Source organism: Dermacentor silvarum, chromosome 1 (assembly GCF_013339745.2).
Source record: "Dermacentor silvarum isolate Dsil-2018 chromosome 1, BIME_Dsil_1.4, whole genome shotgun sequence".
In the NCBI taxonomy this organism is placed as follows: Eukaryota; Metazoa; Arthropoda; class Arachnida; order Ixodida; family Ixodidae; genus Dermacentor; species Dermacentor silvarum.
Window position 1 is genome coordinate 67377938 of NC_051154.1, and position 18374 is coordinate 67396311.

General features: G+C 46.2%; 1 protein-coding gene across 6 annotated transcripts in view; it reads left to right on the forward strand.

The window, feature by feature from the left end:
* Positions 1 to 13533, forward strand: part of LOC125946332 (uncharacterized) — a 136998-nt gene extending 123465 nt beyond the window's left edge. For 2 of the 6 annotated variants that reach the window (XR_007467522.1, XR_007467517.1), the window contains exons 2-4: positions 6539 to 6624; positions 6943 to 7057; positions 7456 to 7572. Coding sequence is in view for 1 of the 6 variants with exons in the window: in XM_049669089.1 (XP_049525046.1) it covers positions 6943 to 7057; positions 11087 to 11208; positions 13303 to 13370 (305 nt within the window). In the remaining 5 variants the exon portion in view is untranslated. The other 4 variants (XR_007467521.1, XR_007467519.1, XR_007467520.1 and 1 more) reach the window with 4 other exon arrangements.
* The last annotated feature ends 4841 nt before the right edge of the window (positions 13534 to 18374 follow it).

Consider the following 18374-nt stretch of genomic DNA (forward strand, 5'->3'; position numbering starts at 1 on the left):
GTAATCGGTCACGCTGTGACATCTGCATATGGCGCTACCAACCTGTTCTTTGTAATCTCCTTCCTGAGTGCAAAGCGCCGACATCAGAGGAGAGCCGTCCTTGAAGCGTGCCAGGTCAAGGGCGATTTGCATAAAGCGAGGCTCGCTCTCTTTATTTCTTTTTTTACATTGCCGGTACGGCTTTGAGGGGCAGAGTCTAGACGACAGTATCATCTGTGCGGTCACCTAGTTATCTGAACAATACGCGCGGCGAGCACTTTGGCAAGCGCGAGTCGGCCCAGCGGGCTATTACTTCAAATTATGTGATTCAGCGAAAAAAAAAAATTGTCCTGGCGGAGAGAGGAATCACGCTGAGAGAAATGTGCTATCTCCTACAGCGCACTTAACACACCGCGCACCAATTACGTTCTTCAGGCCTGTACACCTATTTAGGCATGCAAGGTAGAGTGGCTGTGCAGCCACCAGACCAATCACTCGCAGCTATACAAACGGATCTCTGAAATTATCAATAACCAAGCCGTTGAACTGCTTTAGCGCTTTTCGCAAGGCACTGAACTCGAGAACGACGTCCGACACATAAGTGCGATCGGCCTTTCGGAAGCAGCCAGCTTTGAATGCCTATGTTACTGGTTAGATCCTCAACCCCGATAGTCTCATACGAACAAATCGCGGGATCATCGCTGCCTTCTCGGTGCACTTACTTATAACAAGGCTACTGCAACGTTACCTTGCTTCTACATAGTTGTACCGGAAATAAGTCAAAGAGAGAGAGGTTGAGCATAAAGAGATCATGCATTAAGTTTCTCCACCAGTGCAGTACAACAGCCTTATAATATTCAGTACAAAAATGAATGACCTGGAAACGTTGCAGCAGCTGGGCGGGAGCAGTATCAGCAGCGCTAAAGGAGACGAGGTCCAGTACGGAGGCCTACCTATTCATCGTCGTCGTCCCGTTCGGCGCTGTTCATACTGTCATTTGTCAACATGTCAAAACTGCTGTTGTCCACTTCACAATGCTTGCGACTGTTGTTAAATTCTGATGCTACATGTTGTGTATATTTCCTCGGCACACACTGTAGCAAACTATATACGCCGACCGTCTGAAGATATTGTGTTGCTTAAAGCTACTGCAAATGAAATCAGTTCACTCAGCTATACTGAGCATGTCTATATTTGGTAATAGAAGATACTAAAAAAAGCAAATGAAGAGGGGAGGGGTGGGGCGGGGGGTCGGATGTTTACATTTAGCAACAAGGAGAAGTGCACCGGCGGTGACTAAGGTTTTCGAGAATTATGACCTGTGTACTGATAGCTACAGGTTAATTGGGTAAATTTTCTAATTAGCTTATTTGTTATTCCCTTTACCCAACACACATAATACATACATACATACATACATACATACATACATACATACCATACATACATACATACATACATACATACATACATACATACATACATACATACATACATACATACATACATACATACATACATACATACATACATACATACATACATACACGCACGCACGCACGCACGCACGCACGCACACATATATGCATGCATGTATGTATGCATGCATGTATGTAGGGGGAGGAGTCAATATGCAAAATGCTCATGTACTTAGATTTAGGCGCACGTTAAAGAACACCAGTTGATCAAAATTAACCCGGAGCCGTCCACTAAGCCCTCCCTCATAAACCGCTGTGCGTGAGACGGTGCGGAATCGCACTACCCATACTCGTTCACGGCGGAACCTGTGGAGGCTGTGACTTAATTTATTTTAGCCGATGTACGGGAGCCCCCCTCCCCTCGAGCACAGGGAGACTGGTTCGCTTGTGTTACCTGCAGGTACGCGCCTCAATTAAATAACAGTTAATGTTCCCTTTGCTTTCCTCGGCTTCATTGTCGGTTGGCTTCATAAGGTTGTTAGTAAATAACGAGCCCCTTGGTTCCTTTTACTCTTCCATCTTCTACTCAACCATGCATCGACGAATACGTCAGCCAAATGCTTGATCCCAAAGCGGCACTTCCCTGACTTCACGTTTCTCCCGCAAGCACGGTTCGCGATATTGCTAGTATAACCCACACCTGAAAAGAGTCGACCAGAGAGTGACCAATTTATTGAAAACCTTTCGGTCAAAGAAATTTGCGCTCTACCTTCGTGACATGTGCGAGCAAAGGACGCACCTTGATCAAGTGGCGTTAGATCACTTTACGCATCGACCAAATAATTCTTTGCTAGAACGCTTGGTTTTTGTGCCACAGCAACAATACTACGAAAACACATGATGAAGGAGAGAGCATGATAACTTTTGGCAAACTCATGGCCCCAAGGAGCTCAAGTCACTCGAAAACTGACAGTATATGTGTATTTTCTTGCTTGCTCTCCAACTTTAGGCGCTACTTGGCAAACTAGGGCCGAGTTCACAAAGCTTTTAGTTCGTAAGTGCTCTTTGCCATTGGCCAGCCACTTTCGCTAATGTTATATTCAAGGTCAGGATTGGCTGAATTGTTACCTTGCGAACCACTGTCGTGTAAGAGCTTTTTGTGAGTACCGGCCCTGATTTTCACGAAATAACAGAGCTGTGGCACGGCCTCCTTGTGCATCGCTGCACTGTTAAAAACTTCAAGGGCTCGAAGCAAACATACAAAAAATGTGTTTTTGAATGGGGCGGATCGGCATGACGCACGTGTTATCTTCTAATCATCATCGTAATGAATGTGTTCGGCCATCGTTATGAAAAAGTAAGCAACAGGTCCGGTATTTTGTAGCGATGCCTTTCCGATGCTAATGCCTTTTCGCGCTTTTAGCGCTTGGTCAGTGGTCAGAGCGACGGTCCGCTCACGTTATCAACGGGATCAGCCGGCCGTGAGAGGTGGGTGATAAGACTAGTATAGAATAAGGCATAACGCGTCACTACAAAATACCGGCCCAGTTTCGGAGCTAAACGGACCGTATTTTCGGCGAAGTCACTCGTGTGTCGATAAATGTGCAGTAGCTTGCGTTTTCCGATGAGAAAGAACCAGATGCCACACCGCGTTGTAATCAGTCATTTTTTTTTTTTTTCATGAAATGTCAACAACGTGTGGCGTGTGAAGAATTTCCTATTTACGGTATAGTACTGCTCAAGTTTCTCACTGTCCTAGGCTTACGAGCCGATACATTATTTGGTGCCGTTATCTGCGGCAAATTAATAAATATCTCGTCTTAGTTTTGCTGTGGTTTAAACGTGAAGAAAAAATTAATTATAATAAAAACGAGGTCTCGAAAAGAAGTGCGTTACATATAATGGCTTTTATTCTCCGTGACTTCCGACCTGCGAGAAGAGGGCCCGTATTCACAAAAAAGCTCTTACACCATAAGCGTTTGTAAGAGAAAATTCCAGCTAATACTAATACTGGACATATTATTAGCGAAGACGTCTGGCCAATATCAAAGAGCTCTTACGAACGACAAGCATGGTGGATTCGGCTCCAGGGCCCATATTCACAGAAAGCTCTTACGCTAGAATTGTTCGTAAGAACAAATTCCCGCTAATCCTGACGGTGGACATGTCATTAGCAAATGCGACCAGCCAATGGCGAAGAACATTTACGAAAGAGAAGCTTTGTGAATTCGGCCCCACGTGTCGTGTTCACGAAAACGCTCTCACGCTAGAACTGTGATGTTGGACATATTATTAGCGATAGAGCGCAATGCACCACAGCCAAGGCACCTGCTTTTATTATAGTGCATACCACCAGGAGCAAAGGTAGGAATACCTAAGGGCGCCTCAATAAGAAAAACAAAATGTCACAACCTTGACACACAGTCTCAAATCAAATCGTCCAGTAAACGCTTGCGCGCAACCATTGCAATAACCAGCCTTTGACTTCAGGCTGCACGCACGAACCACGAGAAAACTGGGACCACATTCGTAAAGCAGTTCGCACGCGCGAGTGATTCGTAAAGAACGTACGCCAGTCAATCCTCATAGCGAACATTATACAAAAAACCAGTTCTCACGAACCTAAAGCTTTGCGAATTCGGTCCCTAAGCTCTTTCACTCCCTTTCGCGGTATCCAAAGCTTTATTCCTATAGGCACAGTGCTCAGGCAATTCAAACGCGAAAATCGCACCGCGTGGCGGCCGGCGCTTTTTGCGCCACCGGTGAGCGCTGGAGGGCCAGATGCAGTCACAATGCGTCGCAAACGCTCTCGCTTTCATCGTATACCACAATGCATCAGCTCGGTGTCCCGAGCGCCCACTGGTGGCGCAAACAGCGCCGGTAGTCAAGCGCTCAGAGTATCGGGTTTGAATCGCTGAGCACTGTATACACAACTGTGAGCAAATACGCGTACATATATTTTGCGGCTTCCATTTGCGCGGTTGTTTCTCTGTCTCAAGGTCTGCGAACAAAGATGCTTACAGCTCGAAATTTTAGTGCAAAGGCGGCTGTACTTCTTGAAAACATTCGTAATTTGTTTATGTGGTTAATCATGACGAACATTTGTTTCAATATTAATTGGTTGCGCAATATACGAGTTATCAGATATACCCCACTTGCCTGTAACGTTGATGGCGTGCTCTGAAAAAAAATGCTCTGAAATGACGTGCTCTAAAGACGGTCTGGCTTGCTTCCTTCAGAGTCAACATAAAAGGAAAAGAAAAAAAAACATATACTAGTTGACATTTTTTTTTTTTTTTTTTTCTTGGAAGGCGGTTCAATACATACAATGAACTTTTGTGCGACTGAAGTGTACAAAGACGGTTTAAATGCACGCGTTGCAAATCACTTTCAGTCTTGTCTGGTCATGTAACGAAAAATGTTTGTTCCTGCTTTGTTTTCATCCTACTGTTTCCATCTTCTAAGGAGAGCGCGCAAGCGCGCCCGGCCAGTGTCGCCGGCGCACAGCGGAGGCTTGTGGTCGCCCTAAACGGCCGCCCTGCGTCGCGCGACGCCTCCCAGGAGGCGCGGAGGGTTCAGGGGGACGTTTGGTTGCCGCGCTACGACCATCCATCACCGGCCGAGGGACCACCGCCAACAGCGAGCCACGCTGCTCCATCAATCTGCCCCTCCGCTCTCCCCATTGATGCGACGCCTTATTACACGACTGGCTAGTTCGCCGCGCCAAGACACAAACGTTAAAGGAATACGCACTCCCGGGGCGACCGAGACGATTTGACTGCACGAAATGCGGTCCGTGCGCCAAACTGACTTCGTTCTGCGCACGCCTAACCGGCCCGGCGCAAATCCGAGCGCCACTGATATGCGGCGCTGTGTGATGTGCTCCCTCGGGGTGGTGAGCGTCCGATTGTGTTGCGGATAGCCAACCGCAACATTAATGACTCGAGATGCGCTCTGCTTGAAACTTAAGCCCTACTAGAACTTTCCCTGGTGAAAAAGAAACCAGTGGGTATAATTAGCGCCGACGGGAAGGTACGCATGCATTTAGATTTTTAAAGCAATAAATCTATGTGCAATGTCTACGAGTAATACCACGCTAGCAGTGCCCGAGCAGTGTCCACGCTATCACTGTCGTGTATGTGAAAGCATTGTTTTCTCACATTTTTTTTCTTCTTTTTTCTTCTGCTACGTCCACTTCCCGCTGTTCAAGCGCTCGGTAGCGAACCAGGAGTAACCTGGCAAACCTTCGTGCATTCTTCTTCTTCTCCTCCACCTCCTCCTCTCTTTTTAGATGAGCAAGTTGGCCGAAAAGATTTAAAAAACATAAAGAGAGGGAGTACTCGAGACTTTCGACAACAAACGGCTTCGCTTGATTTATTTGCCGTAATTTCGTCCATGTTTCTGAACGAGGTAACACTGCCAAATACGAGTAAAGTCATCCGTGACGTATTCAGAAGCAAGAAACATTTTATTAGCTTTAAGCATCAATGACGGTAGCCATTATCATATGACATACGCTGGATCCTGTTAGGATGACATTTTCTTCTATGTGGTATGCATGATAACGAGCCATGGGCGCTGCTCGCACAGCGCCCTTGTCTTAAACCGTGCACTATTGTTCCTGCATTCGCACGAAGTACAGATGAGGAAAGGGATATATAGGCTGCTGATGGAAAAGCAAGAATCATGCTCAAGATTTTTGTAGAAAGATGCCTAAAGTGACGTAAAGTTACTGGTGTTTCCAACATCACACATTGCTGTCCGCGACTGGGGAAAGGACTGATGTACCAATCCGATCGTCTTTTCAGTTTGTTATGCGAAGCTGACAACAGATGTGGCGCTATATAGGAATATCTCAAAACGGTGTCAGTCCGAAAACGTGACTCACACGTGCGAGCTTTTAGATAAACGTTCAAACTCTCCGTGCTGCACTGTCTTCTGAGTATCTTTTTTTTAATCTTTTTTCTTCTGTGTGAGCCCAAGTCTCGCATGTGTATCCTTTATTGATGGGTGCTGTTACTTGCACTTGTGTATATATATATATATATAGACGACTAATTGACATGGGAATAGCCAAATCAGTGCATCCATCAGATATACTGAACCATTCTCTTTCTACGTATTTGTTTATGTCTTTTCAGACACTTTACAGTTTCACTGGAGCACGAAAACAGCCTGGGTTGTGTGACTGTCTTCAAGCTTCTAAAGACAATGATTCCCCTTGAAGGTGACTTACGTCCATCGATATTTTTTTTACTGTGACTCTTAACTTTTGTACTATATAGTTCTGCTATCTCTACCATTTTAATTCACTTGCTTTTGCGCAGGCATAAATTGGTTGTTTGCACGTTCACCTGCGGCGTGTGAACGTAACGTACATAATTAATTACGCTGTCGCCATTTTGCTTCAGTAGGGTTCGTAATTAGAGCCCGAAACTAGCAAATGTTGCTGAAATCCGGGTCCGTATTCACAAAGCTTCGCGTTTACATATAAGTGCTGTCAGCGATTGGCCATTGCGGCGGCGATCGTCTTTTTATCATGCAGATCGCAATGACGAGTGTGAGGTGCCCAAAAGCCGACCGATTGGAAAATGCTCTTACGTAAGGTCTGTGAATATGGGCCCTTTTATTCGTGACCTGCTCCATCGGAGCCAGCTCAGGTGAGTCTTCATTAATTTAAACTGTGCATCACACGTGTCTCGAACGCGGAAGCGGTGTGCTTCGTTGTTCTTTAGCGCATTATACAGGAGGGGCCACTGGTTCGAGGCACACTTTTTTTGTCCGTCTGAGTATGCGCTACCAAACGGTCCCGTCCCCGCTACCAGTGCGTCTTCTTTTTCATTGCTCCTTGTAGCTCTAACTAGTGAGTTCGCCCATACACTAGAAGAAGGGAGTCCTATAATCCCGGCCGTCACCTATTGCGGCCGCCACCTATTGGCGGGCTGTCTGCTTGGCAGCGCATGCGCGGAAACAAAGCTGTCTCGAACCAGATCGAGGCGCCTATACTGCGATAAGTAAAATGAGGTAGCCAGAAGCATGCAGCTTCTGACCTTTCCAGGTGGATTGGAATGCGGCCGGCCGCGGCCGGAAACCTAACCAGCGGCCTCGGGCTCAGCAGCAAAGCGCCACAGCCAAGAGAGAGAGAGAGAGAGAAAGAAAGGAAAAGAAAGACAACAAGGTTAGCCAGTGTAAGTACCGACTGGATACCCTGTGCTGGCTACCCTGTGCTGTGTGCTGGGGAAAGGGAATAAAAGGTGATAGAATAAACAAATAAAAATTGAAGTAAGAAAAATTCGCACAATAACGCGACCTTACGCGCTACAACGTTCAATTAAAGAGGGTCACACAATTCACAAGCCCTTAAGAAATTTAGCAGAGCCCTTAAGGCCTTGAGTGCCGAAACCAGTCTGGACCAGTGTCCTAAATCTTTTTTCCTCTGGGAAGGGGCGATCGTCCAGTTTTTCGAGCGCAGTCGCGAGCACTTTTCTTGCCCCATTGAAACTGGGACAGTCACAGAGGAGGTGCTTGATCGTCTCTTCGCAGCCACCAATGTCGCAAGCAGGGCTGTCGGCCATTCCAATGCGGCACATTCCGATGCGGCACGTTCCAATGCGGCTTTCGGCCACAGGCGGCACAGAAGTGTTGCTTCCACTCGTGGTAACCCTGCATGGTGGAAGGCGGAGTTACAGACGTGGATCCAATCTGTGAGGCGTGCGTTGCTGAATTCACTGCTGTTCCACAGAGTGTGCGTAAGCTCGCGTGCGAGGGAGCGAAGCTTTGTGGCTGCGCCTGTTCTCGACAGTGGTATTGATATAATAGGGGCATCATCATGAGCCGATCGGGCAGCGTCATCCGCACTGTGATTTCCCTAAATTCCGCAGTAACCCGGTATCCACTGGTAGATGATGTTGTGCCCCTTGTCGGTTCTGTGATGGTGAAGTAGTCAGATATATGCGACTAATTGTACGTTAGGCCCGTGGTTGAAAGGGGACAGCAGGCACTGGAGAGCTGCCTTCGAGTTACAAAAGATGGACCACGACTGTGATGATTTGGAACCAATAAACTCCAGAGCAGCATGGATAGCTGCGAGTTCTGTAGCCGTCGATGATGTAATGGGAGACGTCTTGAATTGGATGGTGACAGATTTCGCGGGAATTAGCACTGCTCCAGCTGAACTTTTGGAGGAAACAGAACCGTCCGTGTAAACATGGATGCGTTCTCTGTGCTTCTCATGCATGAATGAAAGCACGGTTTGTTTGATGGCGAATGATGAAATCTCCGTTTTCTTTTTGATACCGGGAATTACAAGAAGGGCTTGAATTGGATGCAAGCACCACAGTGGTAGAGATGGTCGTGCTGCAGGCGTGAAGTTCGACGGTAAAGTTCCATGGTTGGCAGTGATAATCCTGCTAAACGCTGAACAAGGTCGAGCGGCAGGAAGGGAGGCGAGATGATGCGATGGAGGTCGGGCGAAGTGCCTGCTGTGCATCCTTAAAGCGTCCACTTGAATGTACAGCCGCCCAAATCTTTAACTATAGCGTGCGCGAGCGGCGACTTTCTGTGTGCCAGCACCTTAAATTAGGAACAAACTTACAAATGACTGTGCTATCTTCACGAGCTTTGTGCGCATAGTCAGATAGCATAGTCATTTGTAAGTTTGTTCCTAATTTAAGGTGCTGGCGACAGAAAGTCGCTGCTCGCGCACGCTAGTTAAAGATTTGGGCGGCTGTGCGTATTGATGGGGTGGTCATGCGCGATGGCTATAGTGTTGCTGCCGTGAATGCACACCTGGGAAGGGCAAGACATATTCGCAGAGCTTGAGCTTCCACAGACTGGAGGGCACGGAGGTTGGTCTTACCGGTCCCACTCAGAACAGGTAAGCTATAGCGTAGGAGACCCAGGAAGAGTGCGTTATAGAGTTGGAGCATCACCCTCACAGATGCACCCCATGACTATCCCGCGAGAAATCTGAGGACATGGGTTACCATGGCTAGTTTCTTTTTTTAGGTAGAAGACATGAGGACTCAAGGAGAGGTCTCGATCGATTATCACTCCCAGAAGGCGGTGCGTCTTCTCGTAGGTGCCAATGAGCAACGTGCATGGCGGTTAAGGGAAGAAATGAAAAGGTGACACGTACGCGACAACGATGAAGCAAAAATTACTGAAATGAATGCGATACGGCAGAAATAACATGTAAACGCGTAAAAATATGCTTGTTCCGGGCTAAACCAGATGGCTGCATCACGGTAGGAATGGATTGATCATGTAGGAATTCTGATTGTTGCACAACCAAGCGGAACGTTCACCGCATGATGAGAGCTGCGGACTTGCAGGTCAATGGCTGGAATGACGGCTGAATAACTCCACTTTAGCGGCCGTATTCACAAAGCTTTTCTACATTGTAAGTGATCTTTGCCACTGGCCGCCGGCCTTCGCTAATGATATGATCGGCAACAGGACTGGCTGCAATTGTCTCAAGCTTACGAATAATTCTAACGAAAGAGCTATTTTTGTGAATACTGACTTAGCGCTCCTATTCACACAAAAAGTTCTTACGCTAAATCGGTCCGTAAGAGCAGATGTCAGCCAATCAGGACGTTGGTCATGTTATACTATAACGAATGCGGCCAGGGAATCGCACGCAACACTTACAAACGAAAAGCTTTGTGAATACGGCCGTTCACTCGGTTCGCAAGTTCAATTAAATGGTAGTCCGATTGCAGCACTTTCATGAGCAACGGAAACGGCACAGTATATAACAGGTGAACTAAAAATGCCTGAAATGTGTGCCTACGTTATTAATGCAGTACCGCAAGTCGTTTTCACTTCGTTGTCGAAGAGCGCAGAAATAACGTGCTCTTGTCGCGTCTAGATGCTGCTCAGGAAATTAGCACGGTCACCTGCCGAGTCATTCGCGGAGTCAACGGAATGAAATGGAGCGAGTATTCAGCTCCACAAAATTACGGAGGTTGTCGTGAATGCAGCGGGAAAGATTGTAGCACATGAAATTACGATAGCAAGCAAAGTTCACTCACGACTCACGACCGAACGCTATGGACTCCATGCCGTTTAGAATAGGTGTTAAATGCCAGCTATTAACGCTCGCTTTGCGATAAACCGTCTGTATTACGGATTAGCTAAATTATAGTAGAATGACTTTGTATATCATTGACAGAGGCAGATGATTTTCGGTGAATGTCGGAATTACTCACATCATAAAGATCGTTCTACAAATATTATAATAGTAAATTATTTTAAACGCTTCCTTTCACCCCCTTACTCTCTTCAAAACGTAACGTATTCGCTTCCGTAAGGTCACACATCACAGTATTTTGTCACTGCACAATCCCCTGTCTGTGTCAGACTTCAAGGGAGCGTGTGGACAAGCGCATGTCTATCAGAAGACGGTTTTTGTTTGTTGATACCTTTCTTATCGCGCAAGTCTTTCAAACTGCTCATTTTAAGTGTTTGTTTTCAAATGAGAGTTCATTTGCTCATGGTGACCGATAACAGACACGGTCTGAAAGATACTAGACATGCAAATTCACCAGCGCACAGGCTTTGACCCCAAGCTATATTTACGCGCACTTCGAATACTCGAGGGTGACTCTGACGCTAGCGTTAGCGATAGACACAATGCTTGAGTGTCACTTCTGCACTTTCATTTTTTTTTTTTTTTACTTGAATAGAGTCAGCGACCCGCCTTTAGCAAAAGTGAACCACTCTAGTCGCGGCGTCAACATGACACTCGTCATCTTGACTTACAGTTCACCTTGGTTTTGTGACTGCGGACCGTTCTCAACACAAGATCGTACGTTATCACTTTTGTCGACGAACACCTATTTAAAAACAGGCAAAAAGCTATTCCTTGAATTCAATGCCGAGCTTGTTAGTTCTAGTTGCGACCGTATATGTTAAATATCTTGAACAAGAACGATTTCGGCAGTCAAGTTCTGAACCGCAGTTTATTCAAAGGTTCTATGTACTACTTCTCCTATTCCTGCGTCAATCCAAGGAATACTGTAACAAAAATTGAACAAATACTTGTGGCAGAACCCATCGTAGATGATTGTCAAAGTCAGCAATAGCTTTCTTATGTGACCGCTGTCAGTCTCTATGTTTATGTCTATGATCCACGGCAAACCTTATGCGCACAATTTGGTTTAACAATTGCGACTATTTTAGTAAAGACTCAGCGACAACATTAAAAAAAAAATTAGATACAGCAGAGGCGCATTGCGCCGAGAGATAACTGGGTAATAGTGACAATGCGGTGAAACAGATATCGCAACAAAGCGCGCGATACATGGTGACTCGCGCCGCCCACCCGCTAATGAGGCGCGGGCCTCACGTGATCTTAGTGACGTCACGCCGCGCCAACAAATGAGGCGCCTCTCTATTACCTTCCCCGCACATGCTCTCTCCTTTCTTCGTTCTTCTCTCCTGCAACTTCCTGTTGTTACTCTCTCCAGTTTAACGTGCGAGAACGCCGTCCGTCCAACCATCGTGCGCGAAGTAGATAAAGATAGCTCGCGTTTTGAATGATAGCAGAATGTCACTCGTTAATGAAAGAGGAACTGTCCGGCCCTCTCGACCAAAGCAGAGTATACATTCCATGTATCCTGCATTGCTTCCTTATCTTTATCTCCATTTTAAAGCTATATATAATGTGATTTTGAAGGCAATGGTATACTTGAAAAATCCCACGGACGCAGAGGGAAGCCGGCGTTTGAGCGACATGACACAGTGTGTTAGACAAAAGGTCTTATTGCAGGCCAACAATCCCGGCTGTGCTCCCCACCTGGCCAAGGAGAACGTGGAACGGCGTCTTCTCGTGCCCTTGTCACTTCGTGGCAACACTAATCGCGCTGCGCTGACGCAGCGTTAGATACTCAACTGAAACTTGAGCTGTACCCAGCGCTCGGCGGTGACAATTCGCATTATCTGTCAAGCCGACTGCATGGTCCGTAACGCGCTCAGCTAAAGCTCTTTACTATGCGACAGCCATTACGAAATTCGGGTGCCGATCGGCGCTGGCTACATTCTGGAAGCAGCCCGCTCCGCGGCGGCACGGGCCACAGCTTTGCCTCTGCCCGCTTTCACGGTGCATCGGCATCGCTACCGTCGACAACCGCAGCCATGCAGAGCGCCCCAAGAACGCAAGCCACGCGCTTGTATGCTACGTTTGACCCCACAGTATACGATTTCCTTTTAAAGAGAAGCTTCCTTTGCATACCTTCCCGGGTTTGGCATGGCTGGTGTTGGCTGCTGTCGGCTGCTGGGTTAATCGGTATATTTTTCGGCAGATATGTTTGTGCTATGTTCTGCGTAATGAAAAAGAAATTCCTACATAAAACCTGAACGTATAAAGCCCGCTAAAGGGTATCTCTAAAGCACACCGACCTCTTATTGGAATAGTGCATTATGTTCAAAGGATTTTTTTCATTTACTTAATTTTCTTTCGATTTAGTCATTCGGTATGTGCCAGCGGGTGTGTGCCTATTATTGGCCAATCCTCCAGAATACTCACGTACCACTGTGATTCAAGAGGTGTAGACAGGTTCCTTAAATGTAGCTAAAATAAGTGTCGTACTTCTCTGCTCATGCACCCGTCATCGCCAGGTACCTGGAGCAATAGATATCTCAGAATACTCACTACAGATTGTAAATAAAGGTGTCTTCAGCAATACGGTGTGCCGCTGTATTACTTGAATGCTAATCGCATTAACGTTTGCAATCATCGTGAGATGAGTTGCGCTGAAATGTTTTGCTTCCTTTCTCTCTTTCTCGCCGCTCTGTGAGCGTAGTACACGCCCTTTCCTCCTCTCAGCTTATTTTTCCATCCTTCGCTGGCTGTTATTGGCGGCGGCGCGACAATTAAGCGTTTCATTTTTTTTTATATCAGGTAATGCTCTTTTCACTAAAGAGAAAATTGAATCTGGGAAGGAGGTAAGTGGGGAGGAACATCCATAAAGTTCATAAGGCACTGCCACCACTTTGGGGGAGCTGACATACAAAGACAATTTTGCGGTATACGGTCTGATGCTCTTGGAGTTAAAATTTCACTGGTTTTGACTGCAGAAGCGCCCGCGAAGAAGTTATTTTTTATGTGTGCTAGGATTACGTATTGCGTGGTAGGTGAAAGCGTGCGTAATCTTTGCATCATGTTAACGTGAAGCGGTAATTGCTCGGAGGGCACGAGAGTTTGAAGCTGGGCTAGTTCTGATCAATTTCGAAGGATATGACGACAGACAATGTTCTTCGTGGAAAAAAAATTAAGTGAAACCTCCACGTAAAGATTTGTGCGCTTTCCAAAGGCATAGCATAATTGTTAGCTAGCAATGTGTTCTCAATCATGTGACCGTTTGGTCTTTCGCTTCGTTCTTTCCTTTCATGAAAATCTTACATTGTAGACAGGCTAGCTGCACGCTCGTGAAGATAACTAGCCATTTAGGCTAACGGTCCATTTGAATCCACTGCCATCAATCACCGCAGCTGTGAGTCGCTACAGCTATCCTGCACTGTCGACAGTTTCTATGCCGTGTCATTTAGTGATTAGTGTGATTATACAAGGTTTGACAATGAAGTTCCAGGACTCAAGTTGGTTCTTTGCTACTGCATATGACAGAAAAATGTTTAGCGTGTCAGATTAAAGGTGTGATATTCCTCTTTTGTAGGACGTGTAAATATTTTATAAAGTGAGTATCTGGGGCCGAATTCACAAAGCTTTTCTTTCGTAAATTCCCTTTGCCACTGGCTGGTCGCATGTCCACCGTCAGGATCGGCGGGAATTTGTTATTACGAAAAATTCTAGCGTAAGAGCTTTTTTGTGAATACGGGCCCCGAGCCTTTCTGCCCATCGGTAAATGAAGGCAGCCTTCTTCCCGTTGTGAATCTCACATGGAACAAAGAGTGAACATAAAGTCTTGCTGTAAGGTATGGAAACCAGCAACAGAGAGCTACGAAGCGATGCGGACCCGTATTCGCACAAAGCCTCTTACGCCGTAATTGTTCGGAAGAGCAAATGTCGGCCTATACGAATGCTATATGAACAATATTATGAGCGAAGCCAGCCAGCCAGTGACAAAGAGCACTTACGAACGGAAAGCTTCTTGAATGCTGCCCAGAACGGTTTACCGACAGTATGCCCTATCTCACTCGCCGCGTTATAGCTCAGTGGCTATGACGTTGCGCTGCTGAGCACGAGGTCGCAGCTTCGATCCTGGCCGCGGCGGCCGCATTTCGATGGGGGTGAAATGCAAAAAAAAAAAAACGCTCGTGTAGTTAGATTTAGGTGCATTTTAAAAGAACCCCAGGGGCCGAATTCACAAAGGTTTTCGTTGGTAAGTGTTCTTCGTCATTGGCCGACTACCGCCTTCTCTAAGTATATGTCCAGCATCAGGACTGATAGGAATTTGATCTTAGGAACAATTCCAGCGTAAGAGCTTTTTGTGAATACTGCCCCAGGTGGGCGAAAATTGATCCGAAGTCCCCCGCCATACGGCGTGCCTCACAATAATGTCAGGATTTTGGCACGTAAAACGCCAGAATTTAATTTTTAGTGTCCTAGTCTTGGTGGTCGCGTTGTTTCAATGATACACCCAACGTCGCGATGGACGTGAAGATATTTATGATGGCCCAAAAAAGTGGACGTCCATCAACCAGTCATTCAGAAGAGAGTGTGGCGCGTGTTCTCGACCTTTTTTGACATTCTAGAGAATTACATCAAAATCAGTTTTGGAGGCCTCGTGAAGTGGGCAAGTGGGCTGTGCATCGAATATACAGCAGACTACTTCGAATAATCCTCACCACGATATGCTGCAGTGACTTCAACTTTACACGGTGCCAGTATCGGTCCTGGAACTTTATTGTCAAACCCTGTATATATGCTTACGGGTTTTCGGTCTAACATGACCAGCAGGTATTTACTTTTACTTGTTGTCACGTGCTGTTTCGGCAAAAACGAGGTTTTTATCTTAAGTGCACCGTCGGTGTGCTTTGTAGGCGAGACACATCCACCAAATTTTGAAGAAAAAACAAAGTTGAGAGTTTCTGTTCACTAATTCAACAATCTTGCATAGTCGCTGAGTCTAAAACGCACATTTCGCTCTCCTCGTTAGTGAGGCGCCATTACGTGCATAAAAGACGAATAAGACTTGACGCCACAGGCAACCGCGCGCGAAATGTCACTGTGAATTAGTTGAAAAAATATTAGCAACATACTAAGCTAAGCTCTAACAAGACACGGAAGTGTGCAAGTTTAGAGATGCGGAATACTTTACACAGGAAATCAAGCCCTCGCCTTAAAAATCACTAAACGAGAAATCTGCCTTTTTTTTCCGCGCTAAGTGTGGAGCCTAGAATTGAGATGCTCTCTTTTGTCTGCCATTCGCGCAAGTGGCATGCATTTTGCGCACATGATGAACATGTCAGTCTAATATGAGAGAGAGAGAGAGAGAGAGCTGTGCTGTGTTTAGTGAAAGGTGCATATATTTGCCTAGCTGATGATCTGGCATGCTAATCCGGATGTTGGGTGAAAATTATGATGTACACAGAGATCACATAAACACACTAGCAACACATACATCTACAGACATGCAAGCTGCATGCACACAAAATGTGTCCTTTTCCCTGCTTTCGAATGCGTGAAAGCGTTGGCGACCAAACGTGCGTCAAAAAAAAAACATGCTAATTTGTGTCTTTATTATTATTTGTTTTCTCTTACATCTGTGTGACCTACGACATCGAAAGATGAGTTCCACGGGATCGTGAAGAACTGTCTTCCGCGCGAAGCCCAAAGAGGAGCACTGATGTGGTCCACGATCGAATCCAGCTGTGCAAGTCTGGCGGCCTGTTGCGATGATGACCAACACGGCGCAGATTACTTCGAGGGGACGCCGGGGCAAGCAGACCGACTACCTCCCACATTATAGCAGGACAGAACAGGCAACTCGAAGAGGCGTCCGCATATCACAACTCTGCGCACATGGACGGCGTGATAGTCGCACTCACGCGAACTCTTCAGAGCGATACCTCCTCTTGGCTATAGTGTTCCCTGTATATAGCGATATTCAGGAACACCACTCTTAGCGAGTGAAGCCGCCCAGTAGGTCAGAACCACGCAGTGGTATGAGAGCTAACGTGCTGCGTCGAAGTATTTTCCTGTAATATTTGAATGTTCTTTTTTGTTTCTCTAAGTACGGGGTGCGCCGTATGTGCCCACTAAAGTGCAAGTATTTGATTTTTTTTTTTTAGACATGCCGTTGAAGAAGAAAATATTGAAGTGTATTTGTTGTATTTCTTGCAGTTATCAACACGTAAATAGGTAAACTGTCGGGACATTTGGGAGCAGCAATGACACATGATATTTCGCTGTAGAGATTATTTTTCAAAGTATATATTTTATGTATGCAAACACCATATGATTCCTGTTACTGCCCGCTTCTTGGGTATTCTTTTAGTATCGAAACTCGTTGAACAAGAAGCATCTTTTCTTTCATGTGATTTTACCATCGTGGTTTGCGCTCTAAGGTCTTCCTTATTTAGCAACGGGGCCCATATTCACTAAAATCTACCTCGCTAGAAACGTTCGTACGAGCGAATTCGCGCCAATCCTGATACTGAACATATTATTGTCGAAGGCAACCGGCCAACGGCAAACAGCACTTACGAAAGAAAGCTTTGTGAATTCGGTCTCCGTTCATTTTTTATCATCCCTCCTGCCAAGAGTGATCGGCGATATAGGTGGGGCATGACATGCCAATGCCGAAGGGCAAAAAAAATGGAAAATTGAAAGAATCCTACAAAATACTGCACCAGGCCCCGGGAGCAGCATTTTTGAAACGCCTGTAATACCGTAACACCCACCCGTGTCCCGCCCGCGCAGTTCGGGAACGGCCACTCTGCGGGACCGATAAGAAACGAATATAATCGAAAGAAAATAATCCTTACAAACTACGACCCAAGGTTTCTTTTCTGTGGTGTGGATTCAGCATCCAACCGCACAATTACGAGGTCGGTTAAACGCCGTTTAACCATAACATAAGTTACCGTATACGGTAACTTATGTGGTGTAAAGGGCATCTGGCTTCTAAAGAATACGCGCGGTAATGCTTTTGTCTCTCTTTTTTTTTTTCGCACTATTGGACAGCAGAGTTCTGGACCGGCATAATGTGACGATTCTATTCCAATGCTATTTCTTTTCGCTTTTCGTCATTGGTCTGAGAGGCGTTACGCCCACGTTATCAAAGGGATTGGCCGGCCATGAACGGTTGATGATGAGAAAGGAAGAGACTCAATCGAAATGAATTGGTATACAATACCGGCCATGTAAGGTAACTGCAGTATCGCGTTTCCTAGCGCACGAAATGTTTATGCACATAGCCCACCAGTCTTCTGCGTGCAGATACTCGAATAAGCGCAAATATATCGCGGCTATACGGGCGGTGCCTGCGAATGAGCTCCACATTCTGTAATTACTGAGTCCCATGGAGTCTACGCATTGCGCCTCTCAGCTCCAAGCTCGGCGTTGAGGCCGCGAAATGCATGAGCGTTTCCTTGGTTGAAGCATCCTAAAAAGCTTTCTTTACAGCGCTACTTTGTTACCGTCCAATCTGTATTAGCGTGGCACCAAACATTTGGTGGCATTTTGGTGGCAAACATTTGGTGGCAAACTTCTGGTGGCACCAAACACGTGGCATTATTTTTAATCTGTTTTCCTTGAGATTAGTCGTGGCTCATGAGAAGGCACTTATATAATCCTTAAGGACAATAAATCAGCAAGAACGGCTTTGGCCCTAATTGGTGTTCGCTGTGCTGCAAGTGATCCTGTGCTTTGATAGTGCGTGGGGATCGTGACCGGTTGGGATCGTGTGTCTGTGCTCACTGTCTCTCTATGTACTTTCTTCTTATCTTTCTACCTCCCCTCCCCCGTTCCCCTGTATATGGTAGCAGACCGGATTTTTCGTTCTGGTCAAC